The sequence below is a fragment of the Manacus candei genome, unplaced genomic scaffold (assembly GCF_025592945.1).
Source record: "Manacus candei isolate 608988 ecotype Guabito, Panama unplaced genomic scaffold, ASM2559294v1 h1tg000011l, whole genome shotgun sequence".
Lineage (NCBI taxonomy): Eukaryota > Metazoa > Chordata > Aves > Passeriformes > Pipridae > Manacus > Manacus candei.
Genome location: NW_026138059.1, coordinates 976,684 through 994,546, shown reverse-complemented (window position 1 = coordinate 994,546; position 17,863 = coordinate 976,684). Strand labels below are relative to the sequence as shown.

Sequence of the window (17,863 nt, the reverse complement as noted above, 5' to 3'; positions counted from 1 at the left end):
AATTTGGGGTGAGCATTGCGCCAATGGATCAGTAGCCACAATGATGTAAACACTTTATTTTGATTTTGAAAGGTTTTTAGTAAAATAAAAAGCTGTAATCTCCTTTCCTGCTAACTGCTTCTGTTAATATCTGCCATAATACAGCCATGTGGGTTTTAGTAATGTCGTTTTTTAGCCCATAGGTCAAAACAATCTGTTGAAATCAGCTCAATGACGGCAGTCATAGATGGGTGTGCAAAAGCGAGCTAACTCCAGTCTGGGATGCTCCTTTTCAGGCAGAAATGGAATGGAAGCAAAAGCTTTAAAGTGTATCTTTATGTGTTAGCTTATATTTATTTCAGTTATCACAACACTATTTGTAGCCCATATGCTGATATATAGTTGTCATTACAGGACACAGGAGCATGAACAAGATGAAAAAGAGACCCTGTCACTGCTGTGTAAGTTGGGAACAGAGAAAAAACAATCCAGTCACTGATCTTGGCTGCTGTTAATTCCAGCAGAGTCTGCAGGATGGCCATACAGTGCTCACCATACCTTCTTCTCCCTGTGAATTCAGAGCAATGAGACAGGGTCTTGCATTATTGGACGGGGCTGCTAAAGGGACTGTGTTGGGTAAAGAGAGAGTTCGATGTTAGAGGTGGGTTGGAGAATGTAATTTAGCATTTACATGATCAGAGTGAAATTCGTTACAATAAAATGTTGTATTTAATAATAAGAAGAATTATTTATCTTACTCTTTGAGGCAAGGACTTGAGAACTATACTGAAGAAAAAACAGGGAATGACATGGACATAAAGAAACAATCCTGAACAGCTTGATCTCTGCAGTTCAGCTACTTAAAACTATTTTGGTTTGAGGAGGCCTGGAAAAAGGTGGAAAAGAGTTTTTCCACGTCTTTGATGGAAGTAAATAGCATTTTAGAAAGGACTGTCTGTATGTGGTACACCAGAATATTACACTTGTCATGACATTAATCAAACCTGAATAAGTATTGAGATGTATAGGAATAAAAGTCAACTTTGGCAAATGTATGTGTTTCCCAGTGAGATCAGGAACAGCATTAGGTTATCCACTGTCAATAAGCAAGGTAGGATTTTTCTTGTGTCACTTTAAGCATTTAGAAATCCAGTTTCAGATCTAAGTTTACAAGGCTGCCTCTACAAGCAGCAGAAAGAGACACTTGGTGATTCATTCTGTCTTAAAATACTCATGCGTATATTCATCCTGCCGCTTTCAGACATCTCTCTCTGTATGGGGTGAATCACACTGAAATTTCTGACCATCTCCATTGACTGCAGAGGGACCAAAGACAACTGACTTTTTAAGCATCAAACATTTGATTCAATTAGTGCACCTTTGCAGAAAGAGTGCACTAATTGAGTGCACTCAAAAGAGTGATGAGGAATATGGATATAAATGAAGAGTGAATCTTGTACCGTTAAGCAAAGCCCAATGACTTATGAGTCAGAGATGCAGTCCTATAAAGGCATCTGATGGATTCAAACTCAAATTAAAATGAGGCTGAAAGGTGAACAGTGAAAGTACTTCTTAGTGACAATACCAACTTAAGGAGTTTGGCTTTGCACGTATCAAACCAGAGTACAGTGACATTTCAAACTAACAGTATGGAAAACTGGTAGCAAATCAGAATGTAATACAAGTGGAGAGAAAGCATGTAATACTTTTTGATAACTTTATGACAAAATAAATGAATATCTACAAACAAATGAAAACTAAGGAAAAAATGTGCATATATGTAAATGAGGTCAAGGCAATGGCTAAAGTTTAAAAAACCTTATCCCCAAGCATGAACCTTCAATAATCTTTAACTCAAAGAAAAGCAGAATTTTAATTCACACTAGTCTCTACGAATTGACAGAAATTCTGTATCTCAGACAGAGGAAATGTTGATACAGTTTGACATATCAAAACTAGATGGGTGTTTACAGTCTACACAAATGTTGTCCCATGGTTCCAGAATAAGACTGGAACCTACTCAGAGAAATTATAATGTGCATGCATAGCCTGTCAGTCTTCTCCTAAAAAAGAGTTGTTTGCAGAAATTATCTCTGAAAAGGTGGAGTACTGAATAGTGGATAGATCTCTGAAATATCTAAAATTGTATGAACGACTCTTTTGAAGTGCAAGGCTTAGAAAGTGACTATCAGTGCTGATATGTAACTTGTTCCAGTGGCCACTCTGAAGTAGTGATGTCCAGGAGGCTCCAGATTTCACATATCATGAGGGAAGGCTTATTGGAAACCATATTCTAGAATAAAACCTCAGAGAAAGCAATCAAAAACTCTTATATTTCATAAAAGGTACAAAACAAACTTGTCACAGCAATCAAGGCTCTGATATTGGAGCATTCTGGATAATTAGGTGATTGCAATGGTATTCAGCATATGAATTATTAGGGAAAGGTACAGTAAATGTGCTGCAGGCATTTTAAGATTATTATTTACGAGGAAAAAATTCAGGACGACAGACCTGTGAAGAAAATACATATTCCACTGCTGAAAAATGAGTCTTCTTCCTAAATTCACACCTTCTTGTTACTCACTGATCACCCCCAGCAATAGACACTGGGCCAGTAGCAAAATGAAACTATGGCAACGGATGAATTTAACATGTTTGTCTCAGCATTACAAGCATATTGTTCTCTCCAGAAATTAATCACTAAATTTTGTAGAACATATAAATCACTAAATTCTACTGAAATATTGGAAAATAGGTTGACATGGCAATAAACTCACAAACAAACAAGTTTGAGTTATGGCAGGCATCAAAGCCAAATAACAAAGGTAAACAGGAAGCAAAAATTTTCTTAAGGACAACTGATCATTCAGAGCCTAAACTTTCTGTAGTAATGGGGACACTCTCCTCCTTGTGGTCTGAAAGAGCCTGAGAGAAAGAACAAGCAAAAGAGGGATTTTGTCCCTGTCTTTCCAAGTACAAAGCTAAGTCATAGAGCCTGGAAGCTCTTCTGAGCACTTGTGTCTTGTTGAACAACTCAAGTGATTCTTAGCTTTGCGCTGTGTCCTGCCATCCATGTCCACTTACAAAGGACAAGAGCTAGCTATAGCTTTTTGTAAGCAACTTCCCAATACAAGTGAGGAAAGGGGGCAGAAATAAGACCCTGCCATGTTCTTCAGACCAGCTTAGTTTTTACCTAAGCTGCCAGCTTCAGCACTGGGCTTTGACTAGAGCCCTACTGTGACTCACAGGAGTGCATCAACAGTGGAACTGCTGGTGAATCTGGTATTGCCCTTGATTTTCATATTGAAAATGTAGAGAACTCCCTTTTGCTTTATTCCAGACTCAACAGAAAACAAATCCACACTTTTAATGAGATAAATGCGATTTTAGTTTCCTAATCACCCAGAAAAAAAAAGCCCTACATACCAGTCATTGTTGTGTTAGAGCATCCTTCTGCACAGCTTTTACCCTTTCAAATGTTTTTTATTGCTTGAATCTAATTGAATATCCATCTCATTTCAAATAAAATTTAAAAATATATCTCTCTTCTCTTGGTTAAACCTCTTTTCTCCATTTATTTTTCAATTCGGTTGGATAATTGCATTCCTTAATGTAATTACTCTATATTTTTCCCCATTTCTTTCTCACGAAGAGATTACGGACCTGAATCTGATATTTGGTAAAGCCAGTGAAGTAATCTGAAATCACTGGATTTATTCCAGTTTTTGCTGTAGTGTAATATAAATCAGGATCTAGCCTATTTGTTTCACCCATAGTTTGAGGTTTATGTTGTCAGTTGTAAATCATGTCTGCTATATATTTCAGTATATAGCAGTATAGTGTTACACAAACGCAGAATCACAGAATGGATAAGGTTGGAAGGGACCACAGTGGGTCATCTGGTCCAACCTCTCTGCTTGAGTGGAGTCATCCTAGAGCTCGTTGCACAGTATTGCATCCACTCAATTCTTGAATATCTCCAGTGAGGGAGACTCCACAACCTCTCTGGGCAATCTGTTCCAGTGCTCGGTCTCCCACGCAGTAAAGAGGTTCTTCCTCGTACACACACACATGTAAATTCTTATTTTTCAGTCATAGTTGGTTAGAAACTCAAAAGAGAGCTCCAGGTATTGTCTGAAGGAGAAAGCTGTTCCTTCAGGCTTGGTTTTGCTTCTAAGCAGGGAGAACAACATGGTCCTGAGGTAACTGATGGGCAATACAGCAACATAAAAGTCTGTTAGCTCTACCTATACCTGATAATCAGTTTCTCCCACAATTATTACTGAAAGGATGTCTGCAGCTCTTGAGTCACAGAACTGTGGAGGGTGGCAGGGACTTCTGAAGTCTGTGCAGTGGTCAGCCCTGCTCAGCAGGGTCAGCTAGAGTGGGTCCTCAGTGCCTGGCATTGTCCAGCCCCATTTGGCTGTCACGGTGTCAGGTACTCTGCCCTTGGTGCCTCTGCCGATGTCTGACGTGGTGTTCCTTGCCTGGCTTTTCTGTCCTGACAGCAAACACCTGGAGGTGGATTTCTTTCATCTTCCACTCCTACAGGTTGTTGCAGCTCTTCTTTCTTGCAGGCAAAGTGCAGACATGGAGCTGCTGTGTGTTTAGATCCAAGGGTTCTGAGAAAGGAGTAGGAAGATGGGACTGAGCCAACTGAGGGAGTTTTTGACTCATGGGGGTCAGACCCACCTGCGGGAGAGCCACAGATGCCATGTGTATTAGGGAGGGGTTCAGACCATACTGAATCTTGAAAACCATGACACTGTTGCAAGCTCAACAAAACTGATATTTATTACCAAGAGGTGGCCAACCAAACGAACAAACACAAAAGGGAGGAAGGAGGAGAGAAATAAGCCCCCAGAACGACCTCCCCAGTTACCCAGCTGTTGCCCATAAAGTTATCTTACCAACCTAGCATGCCTATAATTACCCATAGCAGAAGCTACATCCTTGGAGAGTCAGTAAGTTCACAAAGTGGCGGGTGTCCCCACCAAAGGCAGCGTTGTCCTTGTTGTGAAGCTAGTTCCCCCCATAGAAGAGCTATCTGCTTTTTATACAATTAATTGAATGACCTCAACCTCTGCAGGTGTGACCATCACTGCCCAGCCAGAGGTCCTCCATCCCACCACCTATTATGCAAGTGCATCCGTTCAGTGCATGCATGAGAATTTTGGAATTCCCTGTACACATGTGCAGTATGCTTCGGGGGTCTTCCCTAATTGAGTTGGGGGTCGTGACTTCCTCCCCTCTTCTTCGGTTTCTCCTTCAAATGTCCTTGGCAGATGATGAACCAATCACAGAACACCAATTAATATAGTTTATACAAGAGGCTCTCTTTCCAAGGACGAGGTATCGATTTATCAGTACTTGTTTTCTCAAAACTTGGCAGGGAAAGAACAGAACTTTTACAGTTGTTTGGGCCAAACACAGACCAAAAGTATCAGCGTAAATTCACCCTGGTACACCATGACATCATTAAGTAAAGGCTCCTGATCACTGAAGAGGATCTGGCTTACAGGAGAGACAGTGACAGGAAAAAAACAACTGCTGCCACCACTAGTTCCTTCTAACATGACTGGCCCCTTTTTCAAAAGGTTTAATCATAGTATAGTACTTACATGGTGTCAGCATCTTAAGAGCTGGTATCATGCAACAGTACCAGAACCTTCTCTAAAATACCTTAATCTTTTGAATGTTTGGGGAGAAAAAAGGGCTTTCTAGTATGGTTCTACTGTGCAAGGTATAGGACTCAGCATCATCCTTGCTTCATGCAAACTGACTTAGAAATTGTGTTGACAACTGATGTGAAGAGATGCTTCACAAATTGCCTAGGGAGAATAGAATCATAAAACAGTCTGGGTTGGAAGGGACCTTAAAGATCATCTAGTTCCAACCACCTGTCAGGGGCAGGGACACCTTCCGCTAAACCAGGTTGCCCAGGGCCCCATCCAACCTGGCCTTCAACACTTCCAGGGATGGAGCATCAACCACTCTGAGCAACCTGTTCCAGTGCCTCACCAACCTTATTGCAAAAAATTTCTTCCTTATCTCTACCTTCTTTCAATATAAAACCGTTACTCCTTGTCCTTTCACTACAACCCCTGGTGAAGAGTCTCTCTCCATGGGGATGGGAAAATTCCTCTTCTTTTCCACACATACATTTCCTTGGGTACTTATTTCCATGGGGCTTTGGCTACGAGGTTGTTGTTTGTTTTGTCTGTGAAAGACACACTACAGCTCCAAATTTCATCCTCTTCTGTGAAACAATAAGTGTATTTGAAGAAATGAGGCATCTTTGTGGCTTGATAGCCTGCTTCTATCTATCCTTCATACTGATGTTAGAAAAGGCAATGTCTGAAGTAGCCTGAAGAGAAAGGAACGATGCTGGGAATCTTCAGGAGTTAGAGTTAGTATCAGCACACAGCTGGAAATTTGATAAGCAGCCTGCTTAAAAATCATATGAAAATGATTCTGTTATTGTAAATTATATGCTTTCCCCAGCACTAATTGTTTGGGGTTTTGTTACCTGTATGTATGTATGTTGGAGTCTATTCAGTGTTTGATGTGCCGTTTATAGATTTGTATTGTGTCAGAGATTGCAAAGACACCCACCATGCTTGCTTGCTCAATGCCTGGATTTCACATGTAGTCCCCAGGAGTCAGCACGTTCCTGTGGGAGCTTGTGGGCTCAGAGTGGGCAGAGGGGTGGGGGTGAACCACAGTTTTCCTTCCAACCTAATGAGTGCCTGCCAGCACAGCTGAGCTGGCAAAGTGAGTGTTGTCATTTGCTTCTGGCATAGTCCACACGACTCATTCCCATTTCCCAAAGCCAGCAAAGAGCAAGAAAAACATGCACCATAGAAGGGAATTCATCAAATGCACAGAACTCACGAGGCTGCAGAGGTGTTAGTTGACTACCAACTGCTTCAGCTCATGCAGAATTACTTGGAAACCGGAGTGTGAACATGGTCATGTGTCAAAGCAGCCAAAGTACACGGGGATTAGTTGGGGTAGCTCCAATCAGTTAGGTGTTTGTGCCCAGGGATATAAGGCACTCCTGGAATCAGTGAGGGGAGGGAGGTGACCAGTCACCAGCACCTCTTCTCTAAATGATGCTTTGGATGAGCACTTTTTCTCTCAGCTATCCATGGGGAATTTAGTGAAATTAGGCAGCTACTGCGTATGCCAAAAACAGGTGGTGTGACTACCCCATTTCCCTCTAACTGTGTCACGGAATGACAGAATCTCCAAGACTGGAGGAGGCCTCTGAAGATGCCCAAATCCAAGCCCCTGCTCAAGCAGGGTCAGCTAGAGATGATTGCACAGAACTGTGTCCAGTGGGGTTTTGAGTATCTTCAAGGATGGAGACTCCACAACTTTTCTGGGTAACCTCTTCCAGTGTTTGATCACCTGCACAGTAAAGAAGCATTTTCTTACATTAAGACAGAATTTCCTGAACCCGAGTTTGTGCCCACTGCCTCTTGTGCCCCTGGGCACCCCTGAGAGGAGGCTGGCTCTGCCAGATTTGTTCCCCTCATTGGGTGTTTAGACACCCATTGATAAGACCCTCTGACCCTTCTCTTCTCCAGGCTGAACAGCCCTAGCTGTCTCAGATTTCCTTTGTATGACCAATGCTTATCATCTTTATGGTTGTTTGCTGGACTCTCTCCAGTAAGTCCATGTCTGTCTGGTAGGGGGAGCCCAACAGTGGATCCAGTGACCTGGTGAACTGGTGAGATGTGTCTCACCAGTGCAGAGCAGAGGGGAAGGATCACCTCCCTCAACCTCCTGGCAGCACTTTTCCTGAAGCAACATAAAAGGAAATGGTTTTATATAACTGTATTTATGGGAAGTAAGCAAAATAACACAGAACTGGTTTTCAAGGACAGGGCTGGACATAGTTGGTGCTGTCTTCTCAGTGGAATTTGGGTCCTTTTTCAGCACAAATGCAAGGTCATTGGAAGTACTCAGTTTATTCTTCCTTAGGAACAGCCAGAGTTCTGTTTGTTTGCACTTGGTCCCTTTGAACTCTGGACACTTGCTGAGGAGACTGGAGGGTAACGAGAGGAGGGGAAAGAAGTCGGTCCGAATGAAGCTGTGTTAGCAACAGTTTGGGAGATCTTTTGAAATCATTAAACAGCAAACAGGGTTCCGTAAGTCACGTTTTGCTCACATTGGACTCACATTTTTTTCCTTACATCTTTAATAAAATTTTGTTTTGTAGAACTGTGCTCACACTGGCAGCTTAGTACTGGCAAGCCAAGTGGGAGCTGCAGACCTGATAAACCTGTGCAGGAATTGCTGTAAGATATTCCAGGGAAAAAAACCTTGCTTGGCCAGGAGGTTTGGATGATGATCGAGTGGAGAGTGGAGAGCATTTGAAATAGCACAAGCACGTGTGGGACACATGATAGCATTGCAGGAAAGCTATTAAACAAATGATACCAGGTCTTAAAACTAGAAGAACTGTTTTCCTCTTTCTGCATGATGACTTAATGCCCATTACCTCTAAAGGCCCCAGTAAATCATATAAAATATTTGCTAACCCATGCTGGTGAACCATTTTAGAGTAAGTTCCAGCTGCTGCTGAAGCCCTTTCCTGCTTCCCAGGCTGGCTGGCATGGGTCCCTTGAGGTCCAGCAGGGCAAAGAGCAGGCAGGTACATCCTTATATTGCACTTGCCTGCTGCTGGCACAGCCTGGACTGCCTCAAGTTGGGGATTGGCTGTTTAATAAATTTCCATCTTTTAAATCTGACCTTCCTATGGACCTGTAAAAACAGCAATTAAGGTGTTACTTAATGAAGTACTGGAGTACTAGTCTACTAAGTATTTCTCAAAAGCCATTTTCTCTGGGCAGCTGATGACCTCTTTGAGCATTTCAGGAAAGGGACGTGTTTTTAAACTCAACCTTCATTGCTGTTGCTACTTGCTACACAACAGTAGAGTTTTACTGTTTTTCTTGATCTCTACTTTGGATTGTGTTGTCCTTGTTAGTATTAATAAGCATTCTCCTGCCAGAGTAACCTCATTGGGAACAGAATTGACACCTTTATTGATGCCATGTGGCACTCAAATACCTGGTTCCTTGTTTATTGTGAATCGCTCCCCCACAATGGCTTGAAATCAAAGCATGATGCTTTTTTTTTCCTTTTCCCTTTCATGATTTTTGCCAGAAAACATAATGGAAGATGAATAGCAGTATTTCAATTGTCACATTACATGGTTGGAAGTATGGAACTTGGAAGCAAATTTATAGTTTAAAATGGTAAAATTTACTAAAGAAAGAAATGCTTGCAGAGTGATCTTTCCTCTTCTTGAAAACTTAGTGATTGTGCAGCTGTTCTCTCCTGTCTTTTCCTAATGCGTATTCGTAGATTTTCACAAAGAAAATGCATGTTTGCAAAACCATGATTATAAGTTAATTAAAAATAGTTTTCATTTAGAAAACTAAATGTGTTGGTGGTAGCATACTCATTGCTAATGGGTGACTGTAGTTTTTCAATAGTAATAAGAGATTCAGTGAAGCTCTAGAAGATGTTAGGATATGATTAACTAGATAATCTGTGTATTTGAGTTTTTATTCCCAAGCAAGGTGGATCTCCCATAGCCAGAAGTGTGAGATTATATTTGATAATTATATGAGACTCTTGAGCTTTCTTGGAGATTGTAATTCAATTCCATAAGAAAAGAGCTTTAAAACATGGAGAAAGAATGAATGCTTCTAATTCCAGGAAGGCATTGTGATGAGCTTGGTCAGCATGTCTCAAACAGAGCCCAGCAGATTATGCACCATGCTGTGCTGGAGCAGCAAATAAAAGTACCGAACCCAGCAGTCCCAAATTATACCTTTCTCAAATACTAGGTTGATTCTGTGGAAAAAATAAGTGTTTGAGAGTGTTTATCAAAATGTCAGCTGTGGTTTTCATTTACTATAGGATATTCTATGGTGAAGTACATCAGATATGGATGGAAGGTGTTTGGGACTTACTGGACTACCTGTGGCAGACAAGCAGCTGACTAAAATTAGGGACCCGTATCACAGAAGCAGAAAGCTGGTGTCTTGTTTCTCTGAATCTGATGATAGAAAAGGTTACATGTGGATATGTGTGTTTATTCATGTATTCTTACATGCTTAATCTCCATGTTCTATAGATGTTCTATAGTGTTTTTCACAATATTGAAAACAATACAAGTAACTTTGGAAGATGGAGCTGAGATTCACAGTTCTGTCTGCTTCCACCTGTGTGGTGCCAGTTCCAAGGGCTTTAACGTTAACACAACAAAGATTTAAAAGTTGCTATTACAGAAAAATTGTCAGTCAAAACCACCTGATTTTTGCTCATTGAAGATGCTTTTTTTCACTGATAGGTGTTGTTGAGTTAAACATTAATGGGGATAAGAATCCACATGAAGAGTCAAGTAAAAAAACACTTGGCTAAATTAAGAGAACCAAAAGATGTCTTATGAATCTACCTAAGGTAGTTACCATAACTGCTGAGAATCAGTAGAGGTCTTCTGGGTCCTAGGCAAAGCACGTTATGACTGCAAAGGTAACAGAGCTTAAATAAAAAAAAAACAAACAACCAAAAACAAAAATGGGAAATAAACAGGCTCCATAAAGACTAAAACAAATAAACCAGTGATTGTTTCATGTAAAAGCTATCTGAGTTGGAGCTAGAGAAACAACTGTATTAGTATACTGTAGTCTCCATGGGATTTAAATTCAGATTTTGCCAAATTAGGTCAATGTCATACATGAGAAGATGGGGACTTCAGAGATAAGACTGGGGCAATTGTTCTAAATACTGTGAATTGCAAACCAGTTGTTCAGTCAAAACTGCTGATTTCTGGATATCTGAGTGTACAGCTATTCTTGTGGCAATTAACTGGAAAGTTAAACCCTTGCATATTTGTTCTGAGTTTACCAAAACATGTGAATGAGAGACTGGCAAAGCTTCAGAATAAGTTTAGAGCAAGCGGTGTGCTGCCCTTAGTTAACAGCTGGGTGAGCCCTTGCAGCAGGTTCTTGTAGTTCAGAAAGATGAAGGAGGAGTGATTAACTTTGCACCTGCTCAAGGAAGGTTCCCATAAAGGAAATTATATAAATAGATCGATATGTTGGAATAGAACTAAGTATGTCCTTCTGAGGAGAAAGAAATTGCCCCTTCGAAACAGGGGAATATGCCAAAAGCAGTCGATTAATATCAGGAATGGGTAATCATATGGACTAGAAATCAAGGCATTCAGCGTGGTGCAGTCATTAGAGATAGATGCTAAACTGGAGATAAAAATGGAAATGCAAAGCTAGGCTCAGGAAAGAAATTCATCACTTTGCAGTTCTGTACAGGACAAGTTAAGTGTTGTCTGTCATCTGACTAAAAAATAACTGAAAGACATCTGTCATGAAGCAAACTGTAGCAGAATGGGAAAAATTAAAGAAGAGGATTTCTCTAAAGTTCTGTCAAAGGATGTCTTTCTTGAAATGTCAAAAAACGTGGAAGTATCTCAGAGGGCCAACATGAGTAATACTGAAATTGCTGTATTTATTTATACATATATGCATATTTTGTATTTCTGGCTGTTTTATGTTTAATATTTATAAGTGTGTATACCAAATGTATTTGATTAATGCATTGAATATCTCCGGAGTTAACAGTGTGAAATGTAAACCATCTAGTGCATATCAACTATGCATTAAATATATAAATATACATCTATGTATACATATGTGTATATATACATTTATATGTACAAATATATAGAATTAAATTTATTTTTCCAGTTTAGTTTCATCATTTTTTGAGACCAAGTGTGTGGAGTCTTGCATTGCTTCCTCCCAGTGGAACACCTCGTGCTATATGTTACAAACCTCTCTGTCCACAGCATTGGACCTATGAGGAATAGGTGCTAATGTGGGTGTCATATCAGAAGAGATTTTCAAGACAAAGAGTAATTCTGTGGACATCCCTGAATTTCTGATTTTTTTTGGTAAATTCAAAGAAAAACATTAAGTAATCTTTTTCAATCTTAGTGTAAAAAAATGCTGTATGTTGCCTAATTTTAAGGCAAATAAGTAGTCTGTCTCCAGGCCTTGAGATTCCTAAATGAAAGAAGAATATTGCCTTTTTCAATATTTTCAGCCTCCAATATTCAAGTATGACTAAGGTTCATGTTCACTAACAGATCTGGGAAGTTTGAAAGCAGCAGTGAGTACGAGTGTGAAGTTCAATCTTTATGTCAATTCCAGTGTAATGGCCACATTTGGCTAATTGTATTCATTTATTTTCAAGGCAAAATGGGGAAACAAAACAGCAAGCTGGCCCCCGAGGTGATGGAGGATCTGGTGAAGAGCACGGAGTTCAATGAACATGAGCTAAAACAGTGGTACAAAGGATTTCTAAAGGACTGTCCAAGTGGTAGACTGAACCTTGAGGAGTTTCAGCAGCTCTACGTAAAAGTAAGTTATTTAACTTACTTTAACTAAGTTCCTACTATTTGACTGCAGAAAAAGTTATGCAGTAACATAAAGCAAACGTGGTCAAGACTCGCTGGTCATTTAGACTAAGGAATAACTTTACTGGGAGAAGCAATGATGATGAGATAAATGGGAAGTGCTACTGTCCTCACACCAGAGATTCATGTAACTGCAGTGACTGGAAACAAAAGTTTAGAAAAAGAGCTGTGATATATTCACAACAAAAATATTCTCTATGCTCTGCAATTTATGGACCTCTTTCACCCTCAAAAGATGGTTGTGGTCCTGCTCAACACAAACCATGTGATTGCTGGACATACTTATATGACAGTGATGAAGTTTCATGGCAGTATGAGCTGCAGATAAATTACACACTGTCCACAAAGGAATTCTGTTTATAAATTTTAAGTATTGCCTTTATTTTTTTCCCTACTGTCACTTTGTTCTTATTTTATTGGAAAGGAAAAGCAGGCTGATCTGTTTATTTTCTTCTTATTTTTCATTATTTTATCAAGTTCAATTTAGTCTTTTCCTTACATTTATTATGTATTTATTCTGTAACAAGAAGACTATGGGGGTAGCATAAGAAGTGTATTCATGTTACAAAGAAAATTATATTTTAATTCAGAATTGAATGTCTGCCTAAAGGTCAGAGACTTCAAAGTAATGTTAATTAGGAGAAATATTGGATGGCAGTGATGAAGAGTAAGATCAGAACAGCTCATAAATACGTGAGGCTGAATAAAAATAAAAAAGCCTTTCAAATGTAAGTGTTGAGCACACTGGCAGTTTCTTCAGACAAGTGGTACTGTCGTTTCTCTCAAATGCATGCTACAGTTCTTTCCTAAATTTCTTCAGCCTTGAACCCAATCATTCTGCAAATTATGCCTAGCCCCATTTTCTTTCTAATGAATGGTCTAGCAAAAACTTCCAACTCCAGCTTGCATAAATAAGCTTCTGTCTTCATATTTTAATATTTATGGCTCAAGATGTTGCCTCACAATCCTTTTCTTAAGAAATGAATGACTTTGTAATAGATGTTATTTTCAGATGAAAGAATTTTTACAGACTCAGGTATTATGCGTGTTATCGACTGATAATTTATAACTTCTATTTTAAACAGTTCTTCTGAGTGCACTTCCAGCAAGAGCAGACATCTAGTCATTTCTCATACATGTTTCTGAGAAAAGCAAACGGTCTTTATGAAATTCCTAATAAAGTATGTCAGCTCTTTAGCAATAATTACTTTCTTTTTGGCAAATCACAGTAAACAGATTAATTTTTTTTTAATAGTTTCTGTGTACTGTGAGAAAAAATATCTTCTGAAACCAGCTGAAAACTGTTAGGTCTACCTCCCTTCAAAGGGGCATTTGAAGTGTTTGTAGATATTTCGCAAGATACTTTACTCATGAAGACATACCAGAGAGTAAATTCAATATCATGTTTACAGAAATGGTAGTGCAAAAAATAACAGGAAAAGCATAAGCAGTATTTCGCTCTTGAAATTTGAAGACAGCTTTCTAGTCTTACTAAACTGCAATATCTAGCCTTTAGTTTTATGGCCTCATATATCTTTAGATATGCACATCAAATACAATTGTCTCCCTTGCTTGGGTAGTTGTGGGGTTTGAGTTTTGCTGTGTAATGGCACTGTCATATATTTAGTCCAGTTTATTGCCATCCTATATACAGTGTCTATACAGGGCAAAATACTAATTTTGCAGAGGAGAAATTAGCTGTAGTAAATCCAGAGCTGTACTTCTCTTTCTGTTGCAGAAATGCTTGTAAAATAATGTCTCTGAGGAGCCAATAGTCTGAGTGTTGGCCGTGGTGGCGACTTCTCCTGTGCAGGACATTCTGCCTGCTCCAGCTGCTGGCTGCAGACAAAACCCCAGATGCGAAATTTGCTCTTTCCAGGAGGAGCCACCAGCACCAAATCATTATGATTGCAGTTACAGCACTTCAGTCCCCTTAAAGCATGTTCAGGGTGAAAATACATGGAGCATGTATTGATTTGTAATTCTTCTGCACAAGCTTTTAGTTGGGAGGGATGACATTTATCTGTTGGTCTAAACTGTATTTTATTGAAGAAGATTTCCTTAGATCAATATATTTTGAAAAGAAATACAAGACTTACCTTCATTTCAGATTTATATTTACTTAAGATGACATTGTTTCTTTGTTCATGTGTTGTGTGGTGCACTGTCACACGCATTGATAAAAAGGTGTAGGTCATATAATTAAGATGCAAAGATAGCTCTTTTTTTTTAGCTCACACAAAGTAAAAAATATTCTCAGCTTAAAGAGCCCAAACATTTTATATTATATGAGGAACAATATTTTGAGGTGAATTTCCTTGATGTCTCCACTTCTCTTCCATCATAATTGCAGAGTGGGGTGTACAATGTTTGAGAACAGGAGCTGCTTTTTTTTTTTTTTTTTGTTAATGAAATGTAACTAGAGGTGTCCTGGGATCCCACCTAATATGTTACTGTATCTAATGCCTGCTAATAAGCTTGATTTGATCTGAAGCAGAACATCCAGAACGTGTGTGATGTGGATGTCAGGTCCTCCACACCAGCTCTACCAAGTCTACGTATTTGCATCAATTGTACTGTGCTGTTGACTGATGTAGATGAAGACTATATTGACTAAAGGGGGAATCACTCTAGTTTGGCTTGGAAACATTTGCTATTGAAGTTTCCATTATGAATACCAATCATCCAGTGCTTAAAATAAATAGCAGTTACACAAATGGACTCTACAGAAAAATTATTTGCAGTGCTTTTAGTGGAAGTGTCTATAAAAATACTTAGTCAAGAACACCTCTTAAATAAGCAGCTAATAGGCAGAAGGATACTTTATACTGTTGCATATTTAGCATCTTCTGCAATATAACAGATTCATTAAAAATATTGGTTCATTTTTGGGTAGATAGATTCTTCTTGGGATCCAGAATCTGTGGCAAGCTGTTAGGGCTCATCTTTCCCTGCATGATGCTGAATGACATGAATGCTTCAGCAGTTTCTGAAATAGTTTATTGAAGACTTGGTTATATACTGCAAGCCCAGAGCCACAAAGAGACCTAAATGCTGAAACACCGAGTTAGCTGTCCTGACAGTCTGCACAGAGCATGGGAAGGGGAGAAATCTGTGGATAACGTTGTGAAGAAGCTAAAACTCAAGCCAGCATGCTGTAAACAAATGTGGAATTGGTATTAAATTCTACATTTCTCCAGGGTATATGTATCTGCTTTTATATGGGACTTGCACCTTTCAAACCTCTCCCACAGAGAACTATTTAGAACATTAGAAGTCCAGGCAAAAACAAATGACTGGAGTCCTTTTGCTTTCTCTCTTAAGTGACGAAGATAATATAATTGCCTTATCACAGTGGTTTAAGTACTCCTTAAGGTGTAGAAAACTCTGAATCTATTAGAGGAAGAGCACTGCCAGAAGGTTGAGGGAGGTGATCCTGTCCCTTTACTCAGCCCTACTGAGGCTGCCTCTGAAGTGTTGTGTCCAGTTCTGGGCAACTCAGTACAGGAGAGACAAGGAGTTCCTGGAGCAAGTCCATTGGAGGGCAGCAGAGATGATCAGGGGACTGGAGCATCTCCCTTATGAGGGAAGGCTGAGGGATCTGGGCCCGTTCAGCCTTGAGAACAGGCAACTGAGAGGGGACATCATCAATGTCCATAAGTATCTGAAGGGAGGATGTCAAGAGGATGGAGCCGGGCTCTTCCCTGTGGTGCCCAGCAATAGGACAGAAACTGATACACAGGAAGTTCCACCTGAATATGAGGAAGAACTTCTTTCCTGTGTGGGTGACCGAGCACTGGAACAGATTGCCCAAAGAGGTGGTGCAGTCTCCCTCACTGGAGATATTCAGGAACTGTCTGGATGCAATCCTGTACCATGTGCTCTAGGATGACTCTACTGGAGCAGGGAGGTTAAACCACTGCGGTTCCTTCTAACCTTTCCCATTTTGTGAATTATCTTGTCCCTGTTTGAATCTGCACTGCTCATCCTCTCATTTATCTACCTGTGATATCACCTTTTGGGATGCTGACAATATCCCAATTAACCTCTTTTTCTGCAGGAAATAGCATCAGACAGGCTGAAACCTAGAATTTCCCTGTTCAAAGAGAATACCCTAACTTAATCCTGCCTGGCTTTCTTAATTTTCCTTTTTTCTCTTCTAAAAAGTCCTTAATTCTTTTATCTTACATAAAACTTCATTAGCATTGTGAGCAGAGAGCTAAGAAATTAATATACAAAACTGTCATTAAAATAAAATATACTAATACAAAATTCTGGAGTGTTCCTATCATTCTTTAGGGTTTCTTGCAGTCTAGAGGGCCAAATACATTTTTCTTCAGATCTTTTGAATTCACTGGGTTTAGATGAATATGCCCTAGAGTGTGTAAGTGTGCATAATCACTGCTAATGTTCACAGGAATTATGTATGTTTATTAAGTGGAAAATAGGCTTCTATATTGTGATACTTCTTGGAACTGGGTCACTGAACATGAAAAGCATATCCTCTGCATTAACAACAGAAATAAGCGTCAGTGGTCCTATAACTGGAAGGGTAGGGTTAGGAGTGATCATGATATAATGCTAGCATTAAATAAAGCAATTTACTTTGTGAATTTATGGCACCTATATATTTAGCTATGTTCTAGAGTTTTATAGATAACATTTAAATGAAAAAAAAGATGAAGAAAAAGTGATGTTATTTGATTAATTACAGTCAAATGGTTTGTCATATTTTTGGCTTCTGTCTCACATTTCTGGCCTTGAAGGGAATTGATTTCTAGTCCTTCATTTTAATATGTGTAGGACAAAAGAATCTCAAAGATCTATTAAATTTAAGAGGGTATATTTGCAGCCTCTTTTTCTCTATCCAGATTTTCAAGACAGGCTAACATCTTTCTAAAGATGGCACAGAGCTACTCAAAATTTTAGGTTAGGGCTGCTTTTCAGGCTTTCAGTGGCTGCAAAAAAGTAGGATTCCAGAATGGCACAGCTGTGTTTACAGATGTCCTGAAGATAGATGCAGTTGTACTGGCAGAAACTGATTTTTCTGGGATCATCTCTTTTAACTGGTAGAGCTGTGGTGGTTTTATGAGTGTGGTTTGGCCACTTAAGTTCTCCCTATAATAGAAGTACTTTTATGGTACTTTATACCAATGTTAGGTATATTATGCCTAATATAACTATTATATTTAGTATATTGTACCAATCCTGTATTGCTAAAGAACTACAGCATGTTTTTGAAATAATGCCAATTATAAGAAATACTGATCTATCACACAATGATTTTAGCTCATGTGTTGCTACCTTCCAGAAGATTGCATCTGGTGCACCAGCAGACTTCCTGGACAGTATAACAGAATGTTT

At 39.4% G+C, this 17,863-nt stretch overlaps 1 protein-coding gene across 3 annotated transcripts in view; it reads left to right on the top strand.

Moving 5' to 3' along the window:
• VSNL1 (visinin like 1) overlaps positions 1 to 17,863 on the top strand; it is a 90,308-nt gene that overhangs the window by 27,633 nt on the left and 44,812 nt on the right. For all 3 annotated transcript variants that reach the window (XM_051778400.1, XM_051778399.1, XM_051778401.1), the window contains exon 2: positions 12,277 to 12,443. In XM_051778400.1, coding sequence (XP_051634360.1) covers positions 12,282 to 12,443 — 162 coding nt within the window. In that variant the 5' untranslated portion in view covers positions 12,277 to 12,281. The remainder of the gene's footprint in view (positions 1 to 12,276; positions 12,444 to 17,863) is intronic.